Genomic DNA, 21,894 nt, shown 5'->3' with positions numbered 1-21,894 from the left:
ATACAAACTTTCCAGCGTTCTGAACTGTTCTACAAAAGAGAACAGTTCAACAAAAAAGATTATCTGTGCGGGGCCAAACTGCCTGGCTTCCTGGACTCTCGACAGCGGACGCTTGGAAGGGGTAACCTCGCTCCCGGGAGCAGGGAGCAGGGGCCAGGGTCCCGCCGTCTGCAGCCCCCACAGGCCGTGTCCTCACGGCCCCTGAGCGTCGGGCTCGAATCTCCAGGCTAGCTCCCAGTCCAGGCGGGGACCCACCCCCTCCGCCTGGGGCGGGGGCTGCTCTGATGCCTGCGTCGGAGGCGGGTCCTGGAGGAAGGCGCCTTCTCGGAGAAACTGGGCGGGGCCTCAACTACAAAAAGGCTCGCACCCCGACGCTCCTCTCCTTTTTGCGTTTCTACCGGCTCCCCGTCGTCCTCACAGGGAGGAAGAAGCGGGTGAGAAGCAAACACGTCTCTTTCCACCGTTCTACCTGTTTCTGCAGACTTGTTCTGAGGCCGAGGTGGGTTCACACTTCTCCTCCTCCAGCTCCATTTCCTCCATCTCCCCCCCCCCCCGCCTCCTTTTTAGTAGTTTCATCAGGGGCGTTTGAGTCGAGGGAGTCGCCTCTTAGCAGAGGCAGTGTGGGGCTCGGTGGGGAGGCGTTTGCGTCACCGGACTGGAGGAGCTGAGGAATAGGAAGGAAGGTAAAAGTCCAGTTCTTGTAGAGTCAGAGATTCCCCATTCCGACTCAGATGCTTATTTTCCGCAGCTGAGTGGAGATGCCAGCGTGAAATGCCTGTTGCCTCGAACGTAGGCTCTAAGGGGGACCCCAGAATTGGTGAACCGAAGGAAATCCGGGGAGGCCTACACTTCCTCAAAACTAAGGATTCTTTTGCTTGGTACCCAGGATGATCGCCAGATTTATGAAACAGGTCTTGTCCGGTTTTTGCGATCGCAGCTGACACGTGGGAGCTCGTGTTTTCGTTTTCTGTTTACTCCTCTGTCTCCTCACCCTTAACCCACCTTCAGCCAGAGTTGAGACGTTCTTTGAGACATTGCCACCAACCTCTTCGCTAAGCTTTCTTAGTGGAACCTTGGGGTCCTCAGCTTTCTTACTCTGTGACAGCACATCAAATGGTAACAGCACAGGGCTTATTTAGGCAGGATGGTAAAAACAGTTTCAGCAGCATTCTGGGGGCCTGGGGAAATCTCAAGTGAGCTGTAGTGGAGCAGAATTTGCCACCCCAAACTATCTCTGTAGCATATTATTTTAACCTGGTTATTTCCTAAGAAACAGCAGACAAGGGGAAAATCCAGAAAGCCTAGTAGGAGTTAACTTTTTGTAGTAAGAAACATTTACATTTATTAGGGAAATCTCCATTTGTAAGAGTGTCTCCCTCGCTGTACCTGGAAGAGGATGACCAAATATCTACAAACTCTTGCCTGTTGGAGAAGGCAAAGACTTCAGTTTGCATCACAACCCTACTTTTTACTGCGCTTTTCCTGGTACCCTAACATAACTGACTCTCCCCACCCTCAACATCCTTTTTTGCCTCGAGGGGAGGATGGTATTTAAAGAGAGGCTTCTGCTATTTTGGCGAGTTACTCAGTTTTCCTGGGTCTCTCTAATGTGTCCATGATTTTAAACATCTGTTTGATTTTTTCCTGTCAATCTGTCTCATGTCAATTTGATTCTTAAACCAGCCAGAAGAACCTGGAAGGGTGGAAGAAAATGTCCTCTTCCCCAACAGAGCCAAGACCTTTCCTGTGTCATCGGGAACCTCACAATCAAGTCATAAATGTAATCACTAGAGACCCAAGTGACATAATTATCTGAATAGCACATGGCTAACTTCCCAGAAGCAGCCAGAGGTATTCAAAGAGCCACTGGACTACACAGCTACTAACTAGTTAGTGCAGAAGGATAAGACACTTTATATTTCAAGCAACTTTTTAACAGATAATGGGGGTGTTAAAATATTTTGGGAATATATGGAAATATCCAAAGTAGTTTTCTCTTAAACAGCAACTTTTCATTGGCACCTTTAAAATGATCTTTGATTTCCTAGAAATTACTAGTGTGGACTGTGAAGGCTGTGTGGTGCAGTGGGAAGCTTCTAGTCCCTGGAACTGCAAATATTCACTGGGCAATACATGTTCTTTTTTCGTTCCTGGTTCCTCATCTGTAAAACGAGGGGTTGATAGATAGTCTCTGAGGTCCCTCTTCTAATTCCGACTGTAGGATGTTGGTAACATGACTCTTATAGGAAAGAAGGTACTCCAGTAATATGGAGAAAAACTATAGTTTGGCAGAGAGGCTGGGGAAAATCATTCTAGGAAAAGAGGAATGGCTCTGGCTTTGTTGAAAGAGCAGATGTGAGCTTATAAGCAGTCAAAACTAAGGGCTTTGCCGAGTTACTGTTGTAAGCATTTGCCAGTGTGATTCATAAATTAAAGTAGTTGGCCAAGAAAGTGGACCACAGCAGGCCAGTGAAACCTCTCTTTAGTTTTTATTTAATCTTTATTTGAGCAAAGAACAATCTCTGTAAACAGCTATTCTCCAAACACATTGAAATACCTGGGAAAGAGCAAATGGGCACAGAACAAGGGTTTGTTGAAAATGGAATGTTTAATGTTTGTCTTTGTTTGGAAATAGAGGTGGGTCAGCTGGACTTTGTCCCCATCCTCCCTCAATCAATAGTGTCCCCTACTTCTCGGAGGTAGAGGTGTGACCCTTATTTCCATGTGGACGTCATCCTCTTTTAACCATTACTTCTGTTACTAAATAAGTTTCATGCTTTAGATTACTTATAATACCTAATACAATGTAAGTGCTATGTAACCAGTTGCTGGGGCACAGCAACTTAAAAATTTTGCTTTTTGGAAGTTTCTAGAATTTATTTTCAAATGTTTTCGATCCATAGTTGGTTGAATCCGAGGATGGGGAACCTGTGGATGTGGAGCGTTGACTGTAGTTCCTCATTATAAGTATTTTGAGTAAACACTTAGATGCATTTTAATGAAATAGTAAAACTTTCTTTTTTAATTTTTTCCAAAATCTTATATTCTGTTTCATTATAACCTCATTGGGCCAAGGTGAAAAGAAAAACAATTCGAATGAAAGCAATCATTCACCATTCACCAGCTGACTTTTGGCATTGTCAGCTCTATGGACAAGTTGTGAAAAGGTTGTCGAGTGAAACCCCAGAGGAAGAGAAAGGACTTGGCTGTGTTCAGAGGCTGAAGGCTGCCCCCCAGCACTACTGCATAACTCTAAAATCAGAGGCTGATCTGTTTGTGTGAGTTGGTGCTTGCACTGGTGTTTCAGGCCATGGGACTGTATGTGCTCGATTTTGGAGTGGAGTATCTAATCTCTGCTTTTAGGCGATTTATCAGACTAGGGTGGGGTTGTGTTGATCAAGTCATCTTGATCCCCACAGACTGTGGGAGTTGGCTGCTGCTTCCTGGTCCAGGACTGCTGAGGCAATCAGGGTGTCAGCAATGGGTCTGGCAGCCTTCTCCGCAACAAGTGACTGGTTTGATAAGTCTTTTTTTTTTTTTTTTTTGGCCGCATGAAGCATCACGTAAGATCTTATTTCCCCAACCAGGGATGGAACCCTTGCCCCCTGCATTGGAAAGAGGAGTCTTAACCACTGGACTGCCAGGGAAGTCCTGATAACTTTTATTTGTATTAATAAATCTGAACTCACTACTAAAAGAAAAAGATCATCAGATTGAATCACAAAGCAAAACCCAGCTGTGTGGTTTGTAATGGCTGATAACTTTTTAAAACTCAGTTCTTCAGTTTGTGTTTAAAAAGTGATGTGTGATTAATTTACGGTAGGTGCCCCTCTCAAACAGTGTGTTTGCCCATAAAAGGAAAGTGAGTGTTTGGGCACGTCGTTAGAGCCAGTAGAGCCCCACATCCCGCTACTGCTCTTTGCTCTGTTAAAAACCAAAATTCAACGGAGTAAATTTGAAGACCTCATTGACTTTGTTGAACGATTCACAAATGGGGCAGCATCTCATCTAGTAGATAAGAGGTGCTCCGAGGAGCTCTTCAATGGAAGGCTTTTATAGTCAGAAGCTGGATGAGGCAAGAAAGTTATTAGCAAAAGAAAAAGAAAGGGCTGTTTCAGTCAAGGGCCCCTGCTGTTTGATTTCAGAGTTTCCTCATAAGAAAAACTGGCTTACATAATACCCACCTCACACAGTCTCGGTGATGGTTAAATGTAATCATGTATATGAGCGCTTCATAGAGTGAAAGGTAACACGGATTATTATAATTATTATGATGATTTCAAGTGCATTTGTTTTACTGATAGGCAGCCTGTCTTCAGTTGACACCTAAAATACAGGGAGACTGAAAACTTGGAGGTGGGTGGATGACAATAGAAGGCTGAGGATTTTTAAGAAGATGACAGTGTCCTAGATCCAACATCAGTGAAGGTGGGTGCTGAGGGTTTGTGAAATAGTTGGCCTCCTGCTGCTACCTGATATTTGAAACCATAGGATCTATAAGTGATCCTGGTGACCTTCAGTCCACTTTCTATGCAGGCAACGAATCCACTTTGTGAGTGGATGCAATGTCAGTGTTGCACTGATGGCGGAGATAATCAAGTTTACAACGGTGTTACAAGGAACAGAAGATTGAGTGCACAGTTAGTCATTTGTGGACAGGTAAACAAGAAAGGAAAGAGAAGCCCAGGACATATGATAAGGATATTTCCGAGGGTTAGTAAGGGTTAGTAGCTGGGAGGTTGAGGTCAAAGGCAGGGTGCTAAGAGCTGTCATATAAGCTTCTCTGGAAGTGCTTTCCTGGTTCTGTGAAACCTACTTAGCACCCTGAGACCCCATCTCACTCTTCAGGCTTCTTCTGAGGCAGTTCTTAGAGCTGGCCCAAGAAACGACATCTTCTGGATCCAGATCATTGCATGGCAACAACGAAACCTCGGTCCTGTCCTGGGCAAAAGTGAGAACCACGATGTCAGGAAAAGCAACTTTGGGACAAGAGGCCATGTTTATCAAACTTTGCCTCTGGAACAAATCTCTAATCTATTCAGGTGGATTGATAGTTGGCCGGGTCATGCCCAGGGAAGAGGTGAATGACTCTCATTGTTTGTCCAAGAGCAGGGTCCTTGGTTTGCCTGTCTCTGCAGAATTGGGGATTTTTAGATCTAGTGTCCCCACCCTGTTCATCTGATCACTATATAATGAGAACCAAGAGGGGCCTCCAGGTTCACACAGCTGGAACCCATCTCCAGGAACAAACAGCTGGAACCTCTCTTCAGTTGGAGGGAAACTTCCAGGTTTTTGTAAGATTCTTCCACCTGGGTAATCCGTTGTTTTATTTATTTACTTGTTTGTTTATATACTATTTTTAGCTGTCCATCCATTTCAGTGAAACTATTTCCCCCCTTTTAAAGCCTCTGGGCCCAAGCTCATGAATTAAGAAGAAAATGAATTAGATTCCAAAGTTTAAAAGGAAAACAGATTTCTTTGGGGGATATTCTATATCAGGGGTCCGCAACCCCTGGGCTGTGGACGGGTAGCAGTCCGCGGCCTGTTAGGAACTGGGCCGCAGAGCAGCAGGTGAGCGGTGGGGCGCGCAAAGCTCCATCCGCCACTCCCCATCGCTTGCCTTACCGCCTGAACCATCGCCCCACCCACGTCCGTGGAAAAATTGTCTTCCTCAAAACCGGTCCCTGGTGCCAAAATGGTTGGAGACCACTGTCCTATATGTAGATAAAGGGAAATTAGTGCGATTAGGAGCAAGTGGAGGTTTAGGAGAGACTCCTAAATTGTGATAAAATCCCCAAAGATTTGGGAAAGCTGTTTGCTGAAGGGCATCCGGAACCCCCCCCCCCCCCCCGCACCATATAGGCATTGTATGTGGCTTAACAAGAAAAGAAAACAAAATATATTTTTAGCTCTGTTTTCTTTTCTTTTTCGATATTTATTTATTTGGCTGCGCTGGGTCTTAGCTACAGCACATGAGATCTGAGATCTTCGTTGCAGCATGTAGGATCTTTCAGTTGCGACCTTCGAACTTAGTTGGCACGTGGGATCTAATCTAGTTCCCTGACCAGGGATGGAACCTAGGTCCCCTGCTCTGGGAGCGCAGAGTCAGCCACTGGACCACCAGTGAAGTCCCAGCTCTGTTTTCTTATAACCTTCCCTGATAATTTCTTTCCTTAAGAAAGTTTTGGGGGAATTCCCTAGTGGTCCAGCGGTTAGGACTCTGCGCTTTCACTGCGGAGGGCATGGGTCCAATCCCTAGTCAGGGAGCTAAGATCCCACAGGCCGTGCAGTGCGGCCAAAAAAAAGAAAGAAAGTTTTGGGTGCTCTTTGAAAGCAAAGTGGGACACATCCCAAGATCAAAAGAAGGTACACTTAGTTACCATGAGTACCATAGTTACTCATCATTAAAGGTCAAGGTAATTCCCTGGTGCATAAAGTTTGGTGGATCCCTTGAATACAAAATATTGCCTGTGGGGAGAGGAAGAGAATGTTAATTTTTATAAAGACCAAGGGATTGGTTTGAGACAGAGGATAAAGTTAGTCTAAAGAACATTTGGAACAAATTCCACTGACACTTATGTGCTTGGGTCTAGAAGGATATGTGTAAATGAGTCTGACCACCCTTGACCAAATGTGAGGCTCTGCACCCTTGGCCTAGGCAGATTCACTTCTGGACCACAAACAATCTCTTATTTGTTTTCTTCCAATTCCCTTTTACCTCTCTTTTTGGGAAATTGAGAATTGCATATATGCTTGTGGAAGGTATGAGTGGGGGGAGCAGATGTTAGATAGTGGTGACCACTCTCACCAGTGGTGTGTATTTGCTGGGATTTGGTTTCTGGATGTCTCAGGGAGTCAAGATTACAATAAGCCTGAGCAAACTTTAGCTGAGTTGTTATAGAACGAATGTGCAAATTTTGTAAGTCAGAAACAAAGATATTCCTTTACCTCCGCAGATTGGTACATGAGGACCTTCAACCTCTCAACAAACAAGTGGCTTTTTAGGGTGACAAGCCCTGAGGTAGGGTCGGTCCAGTGCCTTAACTAGAAGTGGTATGGGCTGGACTTATACACCGAGCCTTCAGGGATGTTGCATACCAGTGAGATTGGGCTGCAGACCATCCTATCATCTCTTTCTTCCAGCTGGTCCCTTGTGCTACCAACTAAACTTATACAAACTTATCTTTACAATTCCATGGTCACTGGACTTTTGCTAGTGAAACTAGAGAGGCTCTCTTATGCTTTATGAGAACCAGGGAATTTCAAACTTTTCGAGCTAGCAACTCTCATTTTATAGATGAACAAATTTAGGCCTGGAGAAGAAAATGAAGTCAGTCATTAAAAAAAATTATTATTGGGGGTCTACTGTGAGGCAGGTAGTATAATACAAGGTGAATAATATGAGCCCTGCCCACCTGTAGATTATGCACCAGTAGGAAACACTGAGAAGTAAACAGGTGATTGTTCGCTCAGATCCCATGAATAATGGTTTTGGAATGGCACCCATGAAACCTGACAAGAGGTAAATCTTTATTTTGTGATATCCTTGTGGGCATATACTGAGCTTTGTGACTTTTGCTTTGACACTGGTGAGCTGTCCTTGGGCTTAATATCTAAAGCATAGAGTGTTTGGACAGAAACTGTAGACAGGCCTGCCAGCTCACACCCCCTTCGGTGAACAGCAATATCCCCTGTACAATACTGGCACCTCCTACAAGACCCACTGTTTTCTCTACAGCGTGGGAGACAGCATTCCTATCCACCACTGCCACCTAATGACTCTTTTGGGTACTACCAGCTCAGGTTCTACTTCCAGATTTTTGGACTCTGGGATTCTGGCCTCTGCTCCCTGTGTGACCTTTATTAAGGACCCTTCCAACCTTGACAGCCTGCCATTCTACAATTGCCTGTGACATTAGAAGGCAATATTTGTCCATAGCAGAGCAAGAGACTTAACTGATTACAATTCAAGAAAACTTTGTCTTCCAAAAAACTAGAAAGAGAAAACACACCCAGGAGACTGAAAAGCACAATGTAAATGTAAAGAGCTTGGCGCATGGGGAGCATGGCAGCCCAGCAGCTGTGATGGAGCAGCTGCCATGTAGGACTACTTGTTATTCTTTTAGGTGTGACTCTTCCAATCATGTACCACTTGCTTGCTAACCTCCCAAGAACACACTTTTGCTGCTGCTATTACAGATCATACTCTTATGTGCTTAATGGAAACCTTTTCAGTGACTATTTCTTTATTTCATAATTGAGGAATGACTTAGTGTATAATTTGGTAATTCTTTGGCAGTATACCAAATTTGTCTACAGTTATGATAAAACAGACAAGGTAGTGAAATGCCCCATAAAAGTGATTCAAACTACCACGAGGGCATGACTGTCTCTCTCTCTGAGCCCTTTTGTGTGTCTATCCACATGTACTGTACTCTTTTTCCTCCTAATAAACACTTTACTTGCTTCACTAAAAAAAAAAGGAAGAAAGAGAAGTCATTTCGCTCACCCTGTCACATGCCTTCACGTCTAACCAGCAGAACCCCGAGTCCTCTTGTCTTTCTAGAGCCACAGTTGTACTCCCAGGGCTGGTTAGCATCACTACAGGTTCAGTGCTACAACCTGTGGCCTCTTTAAGGGCTACAAAAATATTTAATACGAAAATATGTTTATTGACTTACACACAAGAAAAGCACAGTATAAAAATTAATTTAATATCCATGACACTCTACCATTTATTATTTTTTAAATAAATTATTTGTTTATTTTTGGTTGCGTTGGGTCTTTGTTGCTGCGCACAGGCTTTTCTCTAGTTGAGGTGAGTGGAGGCTACTCTTCGTTGTGGTACACAGCCTTCTCATGGCGGTGGCTTCTCTTGTTGTGGAGCATGGGCTGTGGGCACGTGGGCTTCAGTAGTTGTGGCACGTGGGCTCAGTAGTTGTGGCGCACGGGCTTAGTTGCTCCGTGGCATGTGGGATCTAACCCATGTTCCCTGTGTTGGCAGGTGGATTCTTAACCACTGTGCCATCTGGGGAGTCCAAGACTTGGTGTGTCTTAATGGTCTTTGTGTTCCAGGACCTAGCACGGTGACTGGTACCCAGTAGGGGCTTATGTAGTGTTTGTTATTAAATTAGTTAATATGAATTAAAGAGTATGAATGGATTTTGTAATGCTACAACTGGTAGAAACGTAAATTTTCAGGGATAGGAAAGAGAGGTTGGGGCTGGAAGGTGTGTTCAGGAAACTTTTAAATAGACTTTCCAAAGGAATCGATAGACAAGACATATGAGACTAATGGGGAAAGGAAAAGAAAAAGATATGCTTAGGTGACGGATGATACCTGATTTATGATGCCCTGTCAGAGGGAAAGGTCCCTGTCCTTTTAGCCTAATTTGGCAAGGCTATTCTGTGCCCCTACTGCATCTCCTTTTCTTCTTGGTAGGAGCTTTTTTTGAAAGAGATGGTGATGTTCCTGAGACCCCTGTTTTTCGTCTTCATGCTGGGTCTGACCCCACTGACCCTGGCTCAGGGTGACCGCAAATACAGACACTTCCTGTCCCAGCACTATGATCGCCAACCAACGGGCCGGGATGACAGATACTGTGAAAGCATGATGAGGAGGCGAGACCTGATCAATCCCTGCAAAGAAGTCAACACCTTTATTCATGGCAGCGTGAATGACATCAAGGGCATCTGTGAAGATAAGAATGGAAAAGCTTACGGTGATCTCAGAATAAGCAAGTCTCCCTTCCAGATCACCACTTGCAAGCATAGAGGAGGGTCCCCCCGGCCTCCATGCCAGTACAGAGCCACACGAGGGTACAGAGTCATTGCTATTGCCTGTGAAAATGACTGGCCCACCCACTTTGATGAGTCCTTTATCCTTTCAGGGCAGTAGCCTAGAGCTGGCTCTGCTCTTTTTTCCTTGCATTTCCCCCTCTTACTGTAGCAACATTCATTGCTAGGAATCCAGAAAATGAGCTGCTGATCTTTTGTTTTCTTGTTTTACAATATGCTTAATAAATAAAAACGTCTCTGAAATCAGTAAAAATCAAAGTCTTCTCACTGATTCTTGGTCTATTGATCTTTCCCTATTTTCTCTATTCAGCTGTCCCCTGAGAGGGTTGGATGGGATAGAAATGCCTTTTTCCTTATCAGTCAGTTCCTTATCAGGCATTAAGGAGGTGGACTTTACCTTTCCGTGAAGGTAAGGATGTTAAATTCATCTTACAGAGATTGCTGGGAAAATTCCAGGGCTCAAGCAGAATTTTTAGGAGAAGCAAATTGTTTTTCTGTCACCTTTCATAAGCCAGTATTCCTTTTACAAATGTTAAGCCCTAGGAAGAAGAGTTTAGGACTAAATACCAACAGATTAATTACACTCTCTCTCTTTCACACACACACACACATACACACACACATTTGTAATCCTGCATGAATACCAAAATCCATTCAGGGTAGCCACTCTTACCCTAAGCAGGAAGTAATTTGATATTGCTTTGAATGGAACACTGCCAGGATATTCTCATGGTTATTTTATATAAAGATCAAAAAATTGATTGCTATAATCATTTTCTCTTTAATCTTTTACTTTATCAACTGACGTCTGGCAACTCTGAGGTCTTGGGGAGGTCATAGAAAGATTCCAAGCTTATCCTTTATTCTTCTTCAACTTGATATGTTTTCAAGTAAATACAAACTTAGGTTAACAATCTCTGTAAAATATGCTAATTAATCCATGGGTTCAGTGGTTAACTTCCTGTTCCCTAATCTCATCCACAGATACCTGGATATTTTATTTAGAAAGTACTTAATAAATTACGGTTATGCACCACGAGTTTTGCCATCTTATGAATGACTATAGTGGTCACAGTATTCCCCATGGTGGCCTCCCCTGCTGCCTACATGCCCTCAAATGGACCAAAAGCCCTGGCTCCTCAATACCTGGGTTATAGGCCAGTGCCCTGGTGCCACAGAGAGCCCACCCTCACTGAAAGTACTCAATTTATGGAGAAAAGGATGAAAAAGTACTCAATTTATGGAGGAAAGGATGAAAGGTTATGGGTACATACTCAACACATGAATATATCTGCCTTGAATTCATCTATTTCAAAATTGAAAACATTGTCATTTCTTTCTGAAGTAGGGAGAAGGGTTTTCCAAACCTCCTTTATTAGAAAATTTGTCTTGGGACTTCCTTGGTGGCGCAGTGGTTAAGACTGCGCCTGCCAATTCAGGGAACACGGATTCAATCCCTGGTCTGGGAAGATCCCGCATTCCTCGGAACAACGAAGCCCGTGTGCCACAACTACTGAGCCTGAGCTCTAGAGCCCCCGAGGTGCAACTACTGAGCCTGCGTGCTGCAACTACTGAAGCCTGTGCACCACCTAGAGCCCATGCTCTGTAACAAGAGAAGCCACCGCAATGAGAAGCCCACACACCGCAACGAAGAGTAGCACCCCACTCCCCGCAACTAGAGAAAGCCCGCGTGCAGCAACAAAGACTCAACACAGGGAAAAAAAAAAAAAAGTTCTGGAAATGTATAGTGTTAAAAAAAAAAAAGAAAGAAAGAAACTTTATCTTACTATAAAATCAAAAAACTCTTGGGAAGCAAGAAATTTCCAGAGTTTGGTAGACTATTTGGATTTTTTTTTTTCTGGTTCTCCAACCAGGACTATCTCCCTAATATTAGGCAAAGGGGCTTCCAAACAGACTCTTGCCCACTCACGGTCTTGATGGGGAAAGTCAAAGGCATGGACCATTATTACATAGATCACATCACAGTTGTGAAAACTCACATCTCCAAACATCTACTTAGAGCATTATTATTGCATACCCTGCCCTGGTGTTAGGACAAATGACACTTTCCCAGGAAATCATGTGGCATTGGGATAGGGTTCTTCCTGACCTGCTGATGGAGCTAGCAGCTGAGTAGCCAACCCTAGTAGTTTTTGCTCTTGATCTCTTGTTCTCTCACAACCAAAGGTTGTTTAGAATGAAATGTTGAGTCACAGGCAAGTCATTTTATCTCAGGTCAATCATCTGAAGAATTGAAATCCTAATCCACTATGTTTTGTTGACTTCGCAAGGAAAAGAAAAGAAGCACCCCCAAATGTCAAGTCCTTTGAAGAATGGTGACATGAAAGAAAGAAAATTCCATGCACTTTGGAGAGGAAACATTTGTCTAGGGACATAGCATAAATTCTAGTAGCTGAAATATTTTGGCTTAAAAAGAGCCTTCTCATCTCTTGGGAATACAGACTCTCTACAAAGTAAGAGGGAGGGTGTCAATAATATGTACAATTCAGTTTAGTTGTTAGTGTATCAGATTGAGGGAACAAAGGAAACCAAGAGAAATGGAAATTGTAAAAATGGCCACTGCTGACATTTACTGAACACCTAACCGTAGGCTAGGCATTGTAATAAGCACTTTACATTGATTTTATCATTTATTCTTCACAACGTTCCTAAGAAGTAGGTATTATTATTATTATGCTTATTCTACTTGTGAGGAAATATACTGAGAGAGGTTAAGTCATTTCCCCAAGGTCACACAGTTAGTGTGGCAGAACTAGGTCTTTGGGATCACAGTATCAAAGGAAGTTCTTACTGAGATTTGATGTGTACAGTGGAGAAAGCCTTTGGGGCAAGCTCTAAACAAAAGTGCGTGTTGGGAGGATTTAGGGATCATTTCATTTTCTGTTGTAGGTAGAATCTTGAGATGCACCCATTGATGTCTACATGGGACTTCTGTTCATAATGTTTTTCCATGTCTTGTTAAATCAGTTGGTTACTGTGGCTGAGGTCATGGGTTTGCTCTTGGATGAATAGTTTAATCTACTCTGTAGCTAGTCATCTTGCTAAACCATGTTGTTGGTCACAAAGAAGCAGGATGAGAGAAAGTAGACAGAACTGCGCAAAATTGGATTTGGGAAAAGCAACCCAAAGTACATTGTTGTGATGAAGCTCTTACCCAAGTGCCAAGTGTATCTTCAGAAGTTGTATCCAGTGGTCCTGGGGTTGAGGGGTAAATCAAACATCATTTTTTCCTGCCATCCTGCTTCCCACAACTCCTTCACTTCCCTCACTTCCCAACTCCATATCGCACGTCTGCGGCATCAGACACAGGAATATGACATAGAGCTTCGTATCTTTCTGTGCACAGGCAAAAGGTGGTTGTGAACTTAGAAGCTGGCATTTAAAAGAATGATAGTTATGTTTGATCCTAATCATTATCGTTAAGGATAGGCTGTAGGTGGAATTAAGTGCAGGTCCCTCGTCAGCCGTTTAATCACTCACACGGGGTGATCCACCATCATGAAGCAGCCTCTTTGAAACAAAGGACAGTAGTAACCATATATATCAAACTAGGATTTCAGCTGGGGCTAACCCTTGGACTGCATGTGTAGAAAGTCCTTGCTGCTTTGGGTTGCTCACTTCCTGTTGAATCAGGGATGATTTTGCCTGCCCCTTGGTTTCTCTCTAGGCATCTCCAAGGTAGTGATGGCTCTCCAGACGACCCATGCATTACTTCTGCTCTTGCTGCTGACCCTGCTGGGGCTGGGGCTGGTACAGCCCTCCTATGGCCAGGATCGCATGTACCAACGATTCCTGCGGCAACACGTGGACCCTGATGTGACAGGAGGCAATGATGGCTACTGCAACTTGGTGATGCAAAGACGGAAGATGACTTCACATCAGTGCAAGCGCTTCAACACTTTCATTCATGAAGACCTTGGGAGCATTCATAGTATCTGCAGAACCTCCAATATTCAGTGCAAGAATGGCCGGATGAACTGCCATGAGGGTGTAGTGAAGGTCACAGATTGCAGGGAGACAGGAAGTTCCAGGGCTCCCAACTGCAGATACCGGGCCAAGGCCAGCACCAGACGTGTTGTCATTGCCTGTGAAGGTAACCCAGAGGTGCCTGTGCACTTTGATAAATAGATACCACCCAGCAGGGGTTATGGCCCAGCTGCTGGCCTTTAATGTACTCCTTAAATAACAATGAGTAATGCATTTGAGCTGTCCCAGGCTCCGTCTCCACTGCTTCTTTCTTTCCTTTTTTTTTTTTTTTGGTTCGTTATATAACCAATTCTGTTAAATACATTGCATGAAAGAGAAAGATGAGACATAAACTTATAATGAATCTGAGCTTTTCTATAATAAGCTTCCTTCTATAATATTGGTCAGCTTTGCTCTCTCTAATCTCATCCTCTGGAATTTAGTCATTACTTAGCACTTCAAGAATTTCAAGGTTCTTTCATCTAAGTTATCTCATTCTAATACCATAGCACCCTTGGGATGCTGCCGCTAGTGTTGCAATATACAAAAGCGCAAAGTTAAGAGATTTGCTAAGACCAAAAGGTTAGTAGAAAAGCTGAGACAAAAGTCTAGTTTACACGGTTACTAATCCAGGGCTTTTTCCACTTCATCACAAGGAATGTTTTGAAAATATCTGGTTTCTGTTCTTCCCAAATGTCAGCTGTTGGGGGGAAGCATTAAAAATTTGGAAATAGACACTGGCAACATGAGAACTCTATCTGTATAATGCAGCAACCTTACTGTGTTTGGAGCTAATAAGATCAAGAAATTATACAAGGGATTTTCTTTTCCTCTTCCCAAACTTTTGAGTCGCCCTAGTAAGTCAGAGTATTAAAATGTACTAGATCATTAAGACTCTTCCTGACTGAAAGATTTTTCAAGTCTTCCTTATAATAAAGGAAATAAGATACCTTCAATTCCAAGTATTTGAGAAGACTATAGTCTTGTGTGTGAGATTTTTTTTCCCCTCCTATCCTCTTTTAATTCTCCTCTAGTTTATAAACATGCACACGATTTAATATCCTCATAAACTCTGGCTCAAGACTAAAGCTCATCAGATCGATGACCATGACACAAAAAACGTTGTCTCATTTTCTCCAGAGAGAATGATTCCTCTCAAGACAATTCTCATACCCCTTCCTTCTCCCTTTAAATATTTAGGAGCAAATTGGGGGACAGAGATGTATAAAGACATTAACTGCTAAAGAAGGAAAGTGTGTGTGTGTGTGTGTGTGTGTGCGTGTGTGTGCGCGTGTGCGTGTGTGTGTGTGTGTATGTGAGAAAGGACTGAGCTGAAAGCATTTGAATTGTAGCAGACATATATTATTTATATTTAAGATGTACAACTTCATTTGGTATACATATACATTTTGAGATAATCACTATAATCAAGCTACCAAACATATCTATCATTTCACATGGTTACCCTTACGTTTGTGTGTATGATGAGAATCCATAGGCTTTACCTGTTAGCACATTTTAAGTATACAGTACTGTATTGCCACCTGTTAAAAAACTTAGGGGTTCAAAAGAGGCCTCCCCAAGATGTGCTACTTTGGCATGTGGATTATTTTGAGCTAATGGCAGTGGAGACCCTGTTAACTCAAGAGAAACTACTGCCCCTCACTTAAGTTCCTAGAAGAATTTAAACTGGGGATTTTTCCCAGAAAAAGAGTTATTAGCAGACATAAAATGGATCGCTTTCTTAGCTTGCCACTTCACACATGAGTCCTAGGAGTGTCTCCCTCCTGCCTCTATATTCCTTGAGTCACTACTTGATTTAGATCTTCAGTAGATAACACTAAGTTGCTGGGAAGGGCTCAAGATGTATGGGCACATGATGGCCATCTTATCTTTTCTTAGAGTCACCTCTCAAATCCTCCATACCCAGGTGCCCAGAATTCTTGCCTTTTTACCCCCGCTCTTCACCCAAAGAACTAGAGTAGCTGGATTTACAGTGTCCTCTGAGACGCTCCCCGTCTAGACTATCAGCACACGATTCCCCGTTATTCAAGGAATACTTGACATGAGCTAGGGTTTACAGTGCACCAGAGTTTCTGTAAATACCAACACGTCCGCATCTAATCCTGATGACATATTTCCCATTCAAAGAGAAGAAACAGGATGGCATTTCTACTCACATGCTTTGAAGACAAGTTCTGGTTATAAACTAAGCATTCTGACTATAGGACAGGAAAAAGAATTTTCCCTCTATCCTTCTAGGTTCTGAGACGTGGATGAGATCCCCCTGTAATAAAAGATAGATTAATAAGAGAAAATGTTGACCTAAAACAAACAGACTGCCAGTTATTTCTCCAGCAAAAAATAGGTTTATTTGGGATCAGCAAAGAATTGCAATTTGAGGTCTGCAACCATGGTGAGCCACACGCAAGTCTCCAGCAAAAATGGAGAGGAGAATTTTATAGAGGGGAAAAGGAAGTTGAGAGGGCTATAGTAAATAGAGCATGGCTTTTTGTTGGCTGAGTTGTGACAGTCTCTTAATGTCTGAGCCAGGAAAGAAGAGGAAATCTTTCTTCTTCCTGTTGGCTCTGCTATCCTCATAGAGCATGAGAGCTCCCCCTTCTGGTCTCCTGACTCTATTTAATTGAGATTTCTATTCATTATTATTTTTACAAAAAACAAACAGAAGCTTAACAAAATGTATATATCCTGTATGCTTGGGAGATACCCAAGAAAGCTGACTAAAACTCCCCCCAGTGGCCCAAGCTGATACCTCAAATACCATTTTCAGCTAAAGACAAAAGAGGATGTTGGGGATAGTATTACAGGAAGGAAGGCAATTCACCAAAGTTGAAAGGAGCAAATGGTGGTAAACAAATATTTGTTGAGCGTTGTAGAGACAGTGAGACAGAGAGAAATTTTAACAAACAGACTTTGCTAGGTTCCTCCCTGTCTACACACCTAGTTCATATTATACTATAATTATCCATGGTGTAACTATCTTCCTGGAACAAGTCCCCTACCTGCATTCTGTCGACTGAACAAAATGCACAACCTAAAAGGTGAGAATTATGTTTTATTTGGTGGACTTACTGAGGACCTAAGCTTGGGAGACAGCCTCTCAGATAGCCTTGAGGGGCTGTTTTGAAGAGGTTAGGGAGGAGCCAGGATATATAGGAGTTTTTCAAAAAAAAAAAACCCAACAGGTAGTTGGAACATCAAAAGATTACTGTTAATTAAAGAAAAACCAGGCATCTTAAGTTTAATGAATTTAGCACTTTTCTATGTATAAGAAGATGCAAGAGTCTGGGCTCATTGAAATCTTTCCTTTGAGATGCACCTTGACTATCTAGGGCCAGTATCCTGTTTATCTCCATCCTGAGTTCCCCTCAGGGGGCACCGTTGTGGGGTGGCTGCAGTGGTTGCTGGCTTGATGGCTTCAATATCCCTTGTTTACTGAAATGGCAGATGATATTCTTTGTTCATAATTCTTTTAGGTAGTTAGAGGGGAGGTCAATGGTTCTTCCTGAGTCTTGTATGCCATGATTGTTTTCAGCTCAAAATAATCCACATGCCGAAGTGACACATTTTGGGGAGGCAAGTGTTGCTCCCCTCAGAGGCATATTTTGGGGTGGCATTTTCCGCTACCCTTTATGGCATTCTGATAACAAGGCGGCCCAGTGAGAAATTCAACTAAGGAGGCTTAGCTAGGAACAGCCCTTGAAGAAATATGTTCATAGGAAACACATTCAAGGATCTCACTTTATCCGCAAACTGTGCCTTTGACTAGATACTTTTCACCTCTCAATGGAAGTCCCACAGTTTACAACTCCAGATGTGGTTTTCCTCACTGAAGTTCCCATAGAACATAGCCATCCAGGGAATTTCCCCTAGAAGTTTGTTGGGAAATGAGTTTAGGAGCCAGATCTCTGGTGGTCTCCTGATAACTCTAGATAACCCCTCTCTGGTGTTACCCAAGACCTTGCAATTCCTTTATGCCCACAAGTCAGTCTTTGGTGTTTGACACCTTTGCTCCAGGCTATTCTCACAGTGAACCCAAGGATTCTAGATGAGAAGCTATAGGAACTGGTTCTCTTAGTGAGGCTGTCCCTCACCCCCACCCCACTGCCAATCAGTTGGAACACTGTACTTCCCACTGCTATTCCTTCCTTCCTTCACTGCTGCAGACTTCTTGGCTCTAAGAAAAGGGGAAAGACACAGACTCTCTGCTCTTTAGATCCATAAACTGATCCCTACTACAGCCAGTGACAGGAGTGTTGGATCTAAATAGGGTGAGTTACGTTTAGAAGGGTTGGTGCTGAGGATGCTTAGAGGGAAAGGCCCAGGAACACTGTAAGGGGCTTGATTGGACTTCTAGATGGTGGAATTAAGAAGAGACAGTGACCCGGGCTTCCCTGATGGCGCAGTGGTTGAGAGTCCGCCTGCCGATGCAGGGGACACGGTTTCGTGCGCCGGTCTGGGAGGATCCCACATGCCGCGGAGCGGCTGGGCACGTGAGCCATGGCCGCTGAGCCTGCTCATCCGGAGCCTGTGCTCCGCAACGGGAGAGGCCACAACAGTGAGAGACCCGCGTACCGCAAAAAAAAAAAAAAAAAAAGAATCTCACTGATACAGTTCTTGGAGCCTCTCTCCACTCTTCCACCCCTCCCCACTTCTTCTCCAATCTTCCTGAGCATAATACCATTGTCCCTTAGTATCCATGGGGGGCATTGGTCCAGGACCCCGCCATGCCCAGGATACCAAAATCCAAGCTTGCTCAAGTCCCTTATATAAAATTGTGTGGGTAGTATTTGCATCTAACATACGCGCATGCTCCTATATGCTTTAATCATCTCTACATTACTTATAATACCTAATACAGTGTAAATAACTGTAAATACAATGTAAATGCTATGTAAATAGTTGGCAGCACACAGCAAATTCAAGTTTTACTTTTTAGAACTTTCTGGATTTTTTTGGGGGGGGACTATTTTTAATCCATGGTGTGGTTGGTTGAATTCCTGGGTGCAGAACAAATAGATACAGAGGGCCGACTGTACATTGAAGCAGCTTGAATCTTGGTCTTCTCTTCATCCTATTTAGGCCTTTTGAGCCAGGGGTAGGGTGCCACAAATGAGAGCGTGCCTACCCCTTGCGCTCTGTTTGATGGAGTACTTGACATTCTCAGATATACTCTCAGTACACGTATCTCATTAGCCTCTTACAGGTTTGTGAGGGAGTTATTATTAAGCCCATCTGAGGACATCACACTCAGAGAGTTGAGAATCAGGTTAGAAATTCCACAGGGCCGGGTATACTCCTCATGGTAAATGACAACAGAGAGCTAGTTTAAAGGGAAGACTTTTTCAAGCAACTCTCGGCTCTAATTAATTTTGACCAGAGTAGCTGTTGTGAGGGCAGTTTCAATTTTGGTACTTGATTGATTAGAACAATATTTCAAAACTGGAGTTCCTTTATGCTGACCTTCTTAACAATAAATCAAGATCATTTATAATGATGATAATTAGGGAAATGGCCTCTGAGAAGGGATGTGGGTAGTCACAAGTGATAACATGTTTCACACAGGCTTTGGGGAAGTGTCTTAAAGAAGTCGAGATCCTGGTAAGCACCATCTTGCAGAGTCAGCGTAGTTGCAGCCTCAGATTTCAAGGAACCAAAGCCTTCCTGCTTCAGAAACATCTCCCAAGTCTCTATTCATCTTCTGTATCCCCTTGAAAGGCAACAACACTTTCCACCTCACAGACATAGAGCTTAAAATACCATTTTCTTTAGGACACATGCTCTTTTGAGAATTGATCTGGGGACTCGCTTGTGGTCCAGTGGGTAGGACTCCGAGCTCCCAATGCAGGGGGCTCGGGTTTGACTCCTGGTCGGGGAACTATATCCCACATGCATACGGCAACTAAGAAGTCCGCATGCTGCAACTAAAAGATCCTGCATGCAGCGACTAAGACCCGACGCAGCCAAAATAAATAAATAAATAAATATTAACCAAAAAAAAAAAAAAAAAAGAATCGATCTGGACTGCAAAACAGCTAGCTAGAGGGTGATTGGTTCTTCAGTTCAGGTGGAAGAGATGGCAGACAGGAGGTACTTGGACTTCTCAAAATGAACTGCATCAGTTTTTTACAACTTTGTGCTTATCTCACTCAGGCTGTACCATATTTTCCGTTCTTATAAACTTTATTATCTAATGAGAGTTATCACCTTCTAGCCTGGGAACCAAATGATAAAATTTGGTTGAAGGGCCTACGTTGGCAGAGAGGAATTTTAAGGTAGAGCTCAGCAGTGTTTCCTCTCTCTTCCCTGTACACCCACAGGTGGCCCTGGTGACTGAGATGGCATCCTCTCTAAAGGTCCTAGGCCCTCTCTTGGCCCTGCTGTTCCCTCTATGTGGGCTCCTTGTACACAGCCAGAACGTTTCCTGGAGGGAATTCATGAAACAGCACCACCCTAGCACAAACTGGGAATTCAGCAAGTACAAGTGCAGTGATCTGATGAGGGAAAGAGGTGTTTCAAAAGACAAGAACTATCACATCTTCGTCTATACCGTATGGCACAAAATTGAGCATATATGCATCAGGAACTGGAGAGATCACTACAGAAATGTATATATATGGGCTCCATATCCCTTCAAAACACTCAAGTGCTACCGGAAGAATAGCAAAAACAACTACAAAGATTACAAGAGCTACAGCTACATTGAATTCCATTGTGGCATGAATGGGTTTGTTGATGGCATAGAGGACATGCAGTTGTTAGAGGATATCAGCAACTAGAAAGTTGACCCACACCCACAGGTTTTAGCGTTCAGTGCTTCCCAAGTGGTGGCCCCTCCCTGCACCAAGAGCCCTTGCATTTATTTGCCAGTGTTTTCCAACTACTGAGAGCTATGTTTCACGTGGTTTCTTACTATCGTAACTTTGCCTATGTTGTTTCTCTGCCTGGAATACCCTTCTGTCCTTATTTACCTGATTTACTTCTACATTTTTGAAAAGATTCAGCTCATATGGAATTTCTTTTTGACTAACCCAGGAATTTTCCTGATATTGACTCTCCTTATAACTTTGCTAATGGAATGATCTTCCCATCCCTAAATAAATTTTATCATTCCAATGTGTGAAATTTATTTATGTGTTGTGTGATTAGCACGGGTGTTATAATCGTGAGTTATATAGCTTATGCTTGAGTGTGATTTGTGCTGTATGTAGGTTTAAAGTGTATTATATGTGTGTGTCTAATATGTGTAATAGACTTGTGTGTATGATGAAAGTATAACTGTTTATGTGCTAAGCTGGGGAAAAGTTGTGACCTAGGCATTGATTGTGGGGATATGCTGAGTTCCCATACCCACCCAGATTGATGGGTGTGGCCAGAGCTGATTAGGTACAAAATATGTAGCATGTTCCTGGCACATAGCAGGTGCTCAGTCAACACTGATTTTCTTCCTTTCTATCCTTTGACTTGGTATTTTAATTTTGACTTTGACAAAACAAACATGACGAGTGCCCATCAATTGTCTCCTCTCCCTGGATTTCTTTAAGAATGTCTGTAAGGAGGCTATTGCATTTTAGATGAGTTACGGTAGTATGTATGTTTCCTGATGAATAATACATTAAGTAGAAGATATGAACACAAATGAGTTTATCTGATAAAAACCGTTTTCACTTGGCAGAGATATAGGGTAGGGCTAGAGGACTTTAAAATGAAACTCTCATCAAGAGTGGGGCTTAGGGACTTCCCTGGGCACAGTGGTTAAGAATCTGCCTGCCAATGCAGGACACACGGGTTCGATTCCTGGTCCGGGAAGATCCCACATGCCGCGGAGCCACTAAGCCCATGAGCCACAACTACTGAAGCCCGTGCCCTCTAGGGCCTGCATGCCACAACTACTGAGCCCGCGAGCTGCAACTACTGAAGCCCACGCGCCTAGAGCCCGTGCTCTGCAACAAGAGAAGCCACCAAAATGAGAAGCCCGCGCAGCGCAATGAAGGGTAGCCTCCGCTCGCCACCACAACTAGAGAAAGCCTGCGCACAGCAACGAAAACCCAACGCAGCCAAAAATTAAAATAGAAAAAAAAAGAGTGG

General features: G+C 43.4%; 3 protein-coding genes across 3 annotated transcripts; all 3 read left to right on the top strand.

Annotated features, from left to right (window-relative positions):
- Positions 1-353: 353 nt before the first annotated feature.
- On the top strand, positions 354-14,761 carry RNASE4 (ribonuclease A family member 4). The gene is made up of 2 exons (XM_065872340.1): positions 354-499; positions 13,487-14,761. Exon 2 carries the CDS (start codon positions 13,504-13,506, stop codon positions 13,945-13,947), a length of 444 nt encoding a protein of 147 aa, XP_065728412.1. The 5' UTR covers positions 354-499; positions 13,487-13,503; the 3' UTR covers positions 13,948-14,761.
- Positions 9,461-9,898, top strand: ANG (angiogenin). Its single transcript, XM_065872815.1, has one exon. It carries the CDS (start codon positions 9,461-9,463, stop codon positions 9,896-9,898), a length of 438 nt encoding a protein of 145 aa, XP_065728887.1.
- A 3,237-nt stretch (positions 14,762-17,998) lies between the features above and the next one.
- Positions 17,999-20,906, top strand: EDDM3B (epididymal protein 3B). Its single transcript, XM_065872709.1, has 2 exons — positions 17,999-18,077; positions 20,127-20,906. The coding sequence occupies exon 2, from the start codon at positions 20,145-20,147 to the stop codon at positions 20,583-20,585; it is 441 nt and encodes a 146-aa protein (XP_065728781.1). The 5' UTR covers positions 17,999-18,077; positions 20,127-20,144; the 3' UTR covers positions 20,586-20,906.
- The last annotated feature ends 988 nt before the right edge of the window (positions 20,907-21,894 follow it).

Source organism: Phocoena phocoena, chromosome 2 (assembly GCF_963924675.1).
Source record: "Phocoena phocoena chromosome 2, mPhoPho1.1, whole genome shotgun sequence".
NCBI classification, from domain to species: Eukaryota; Metazoa; Chordata; class Mammalia; order Artiodactyla; family Phocoenidae; genus Phocoena; species Phocoena phocoena.
Note: the sequence above shows the minus strand (reverse complement) of the source record. Positions and strands in the feature narration are given on the sequence as shown.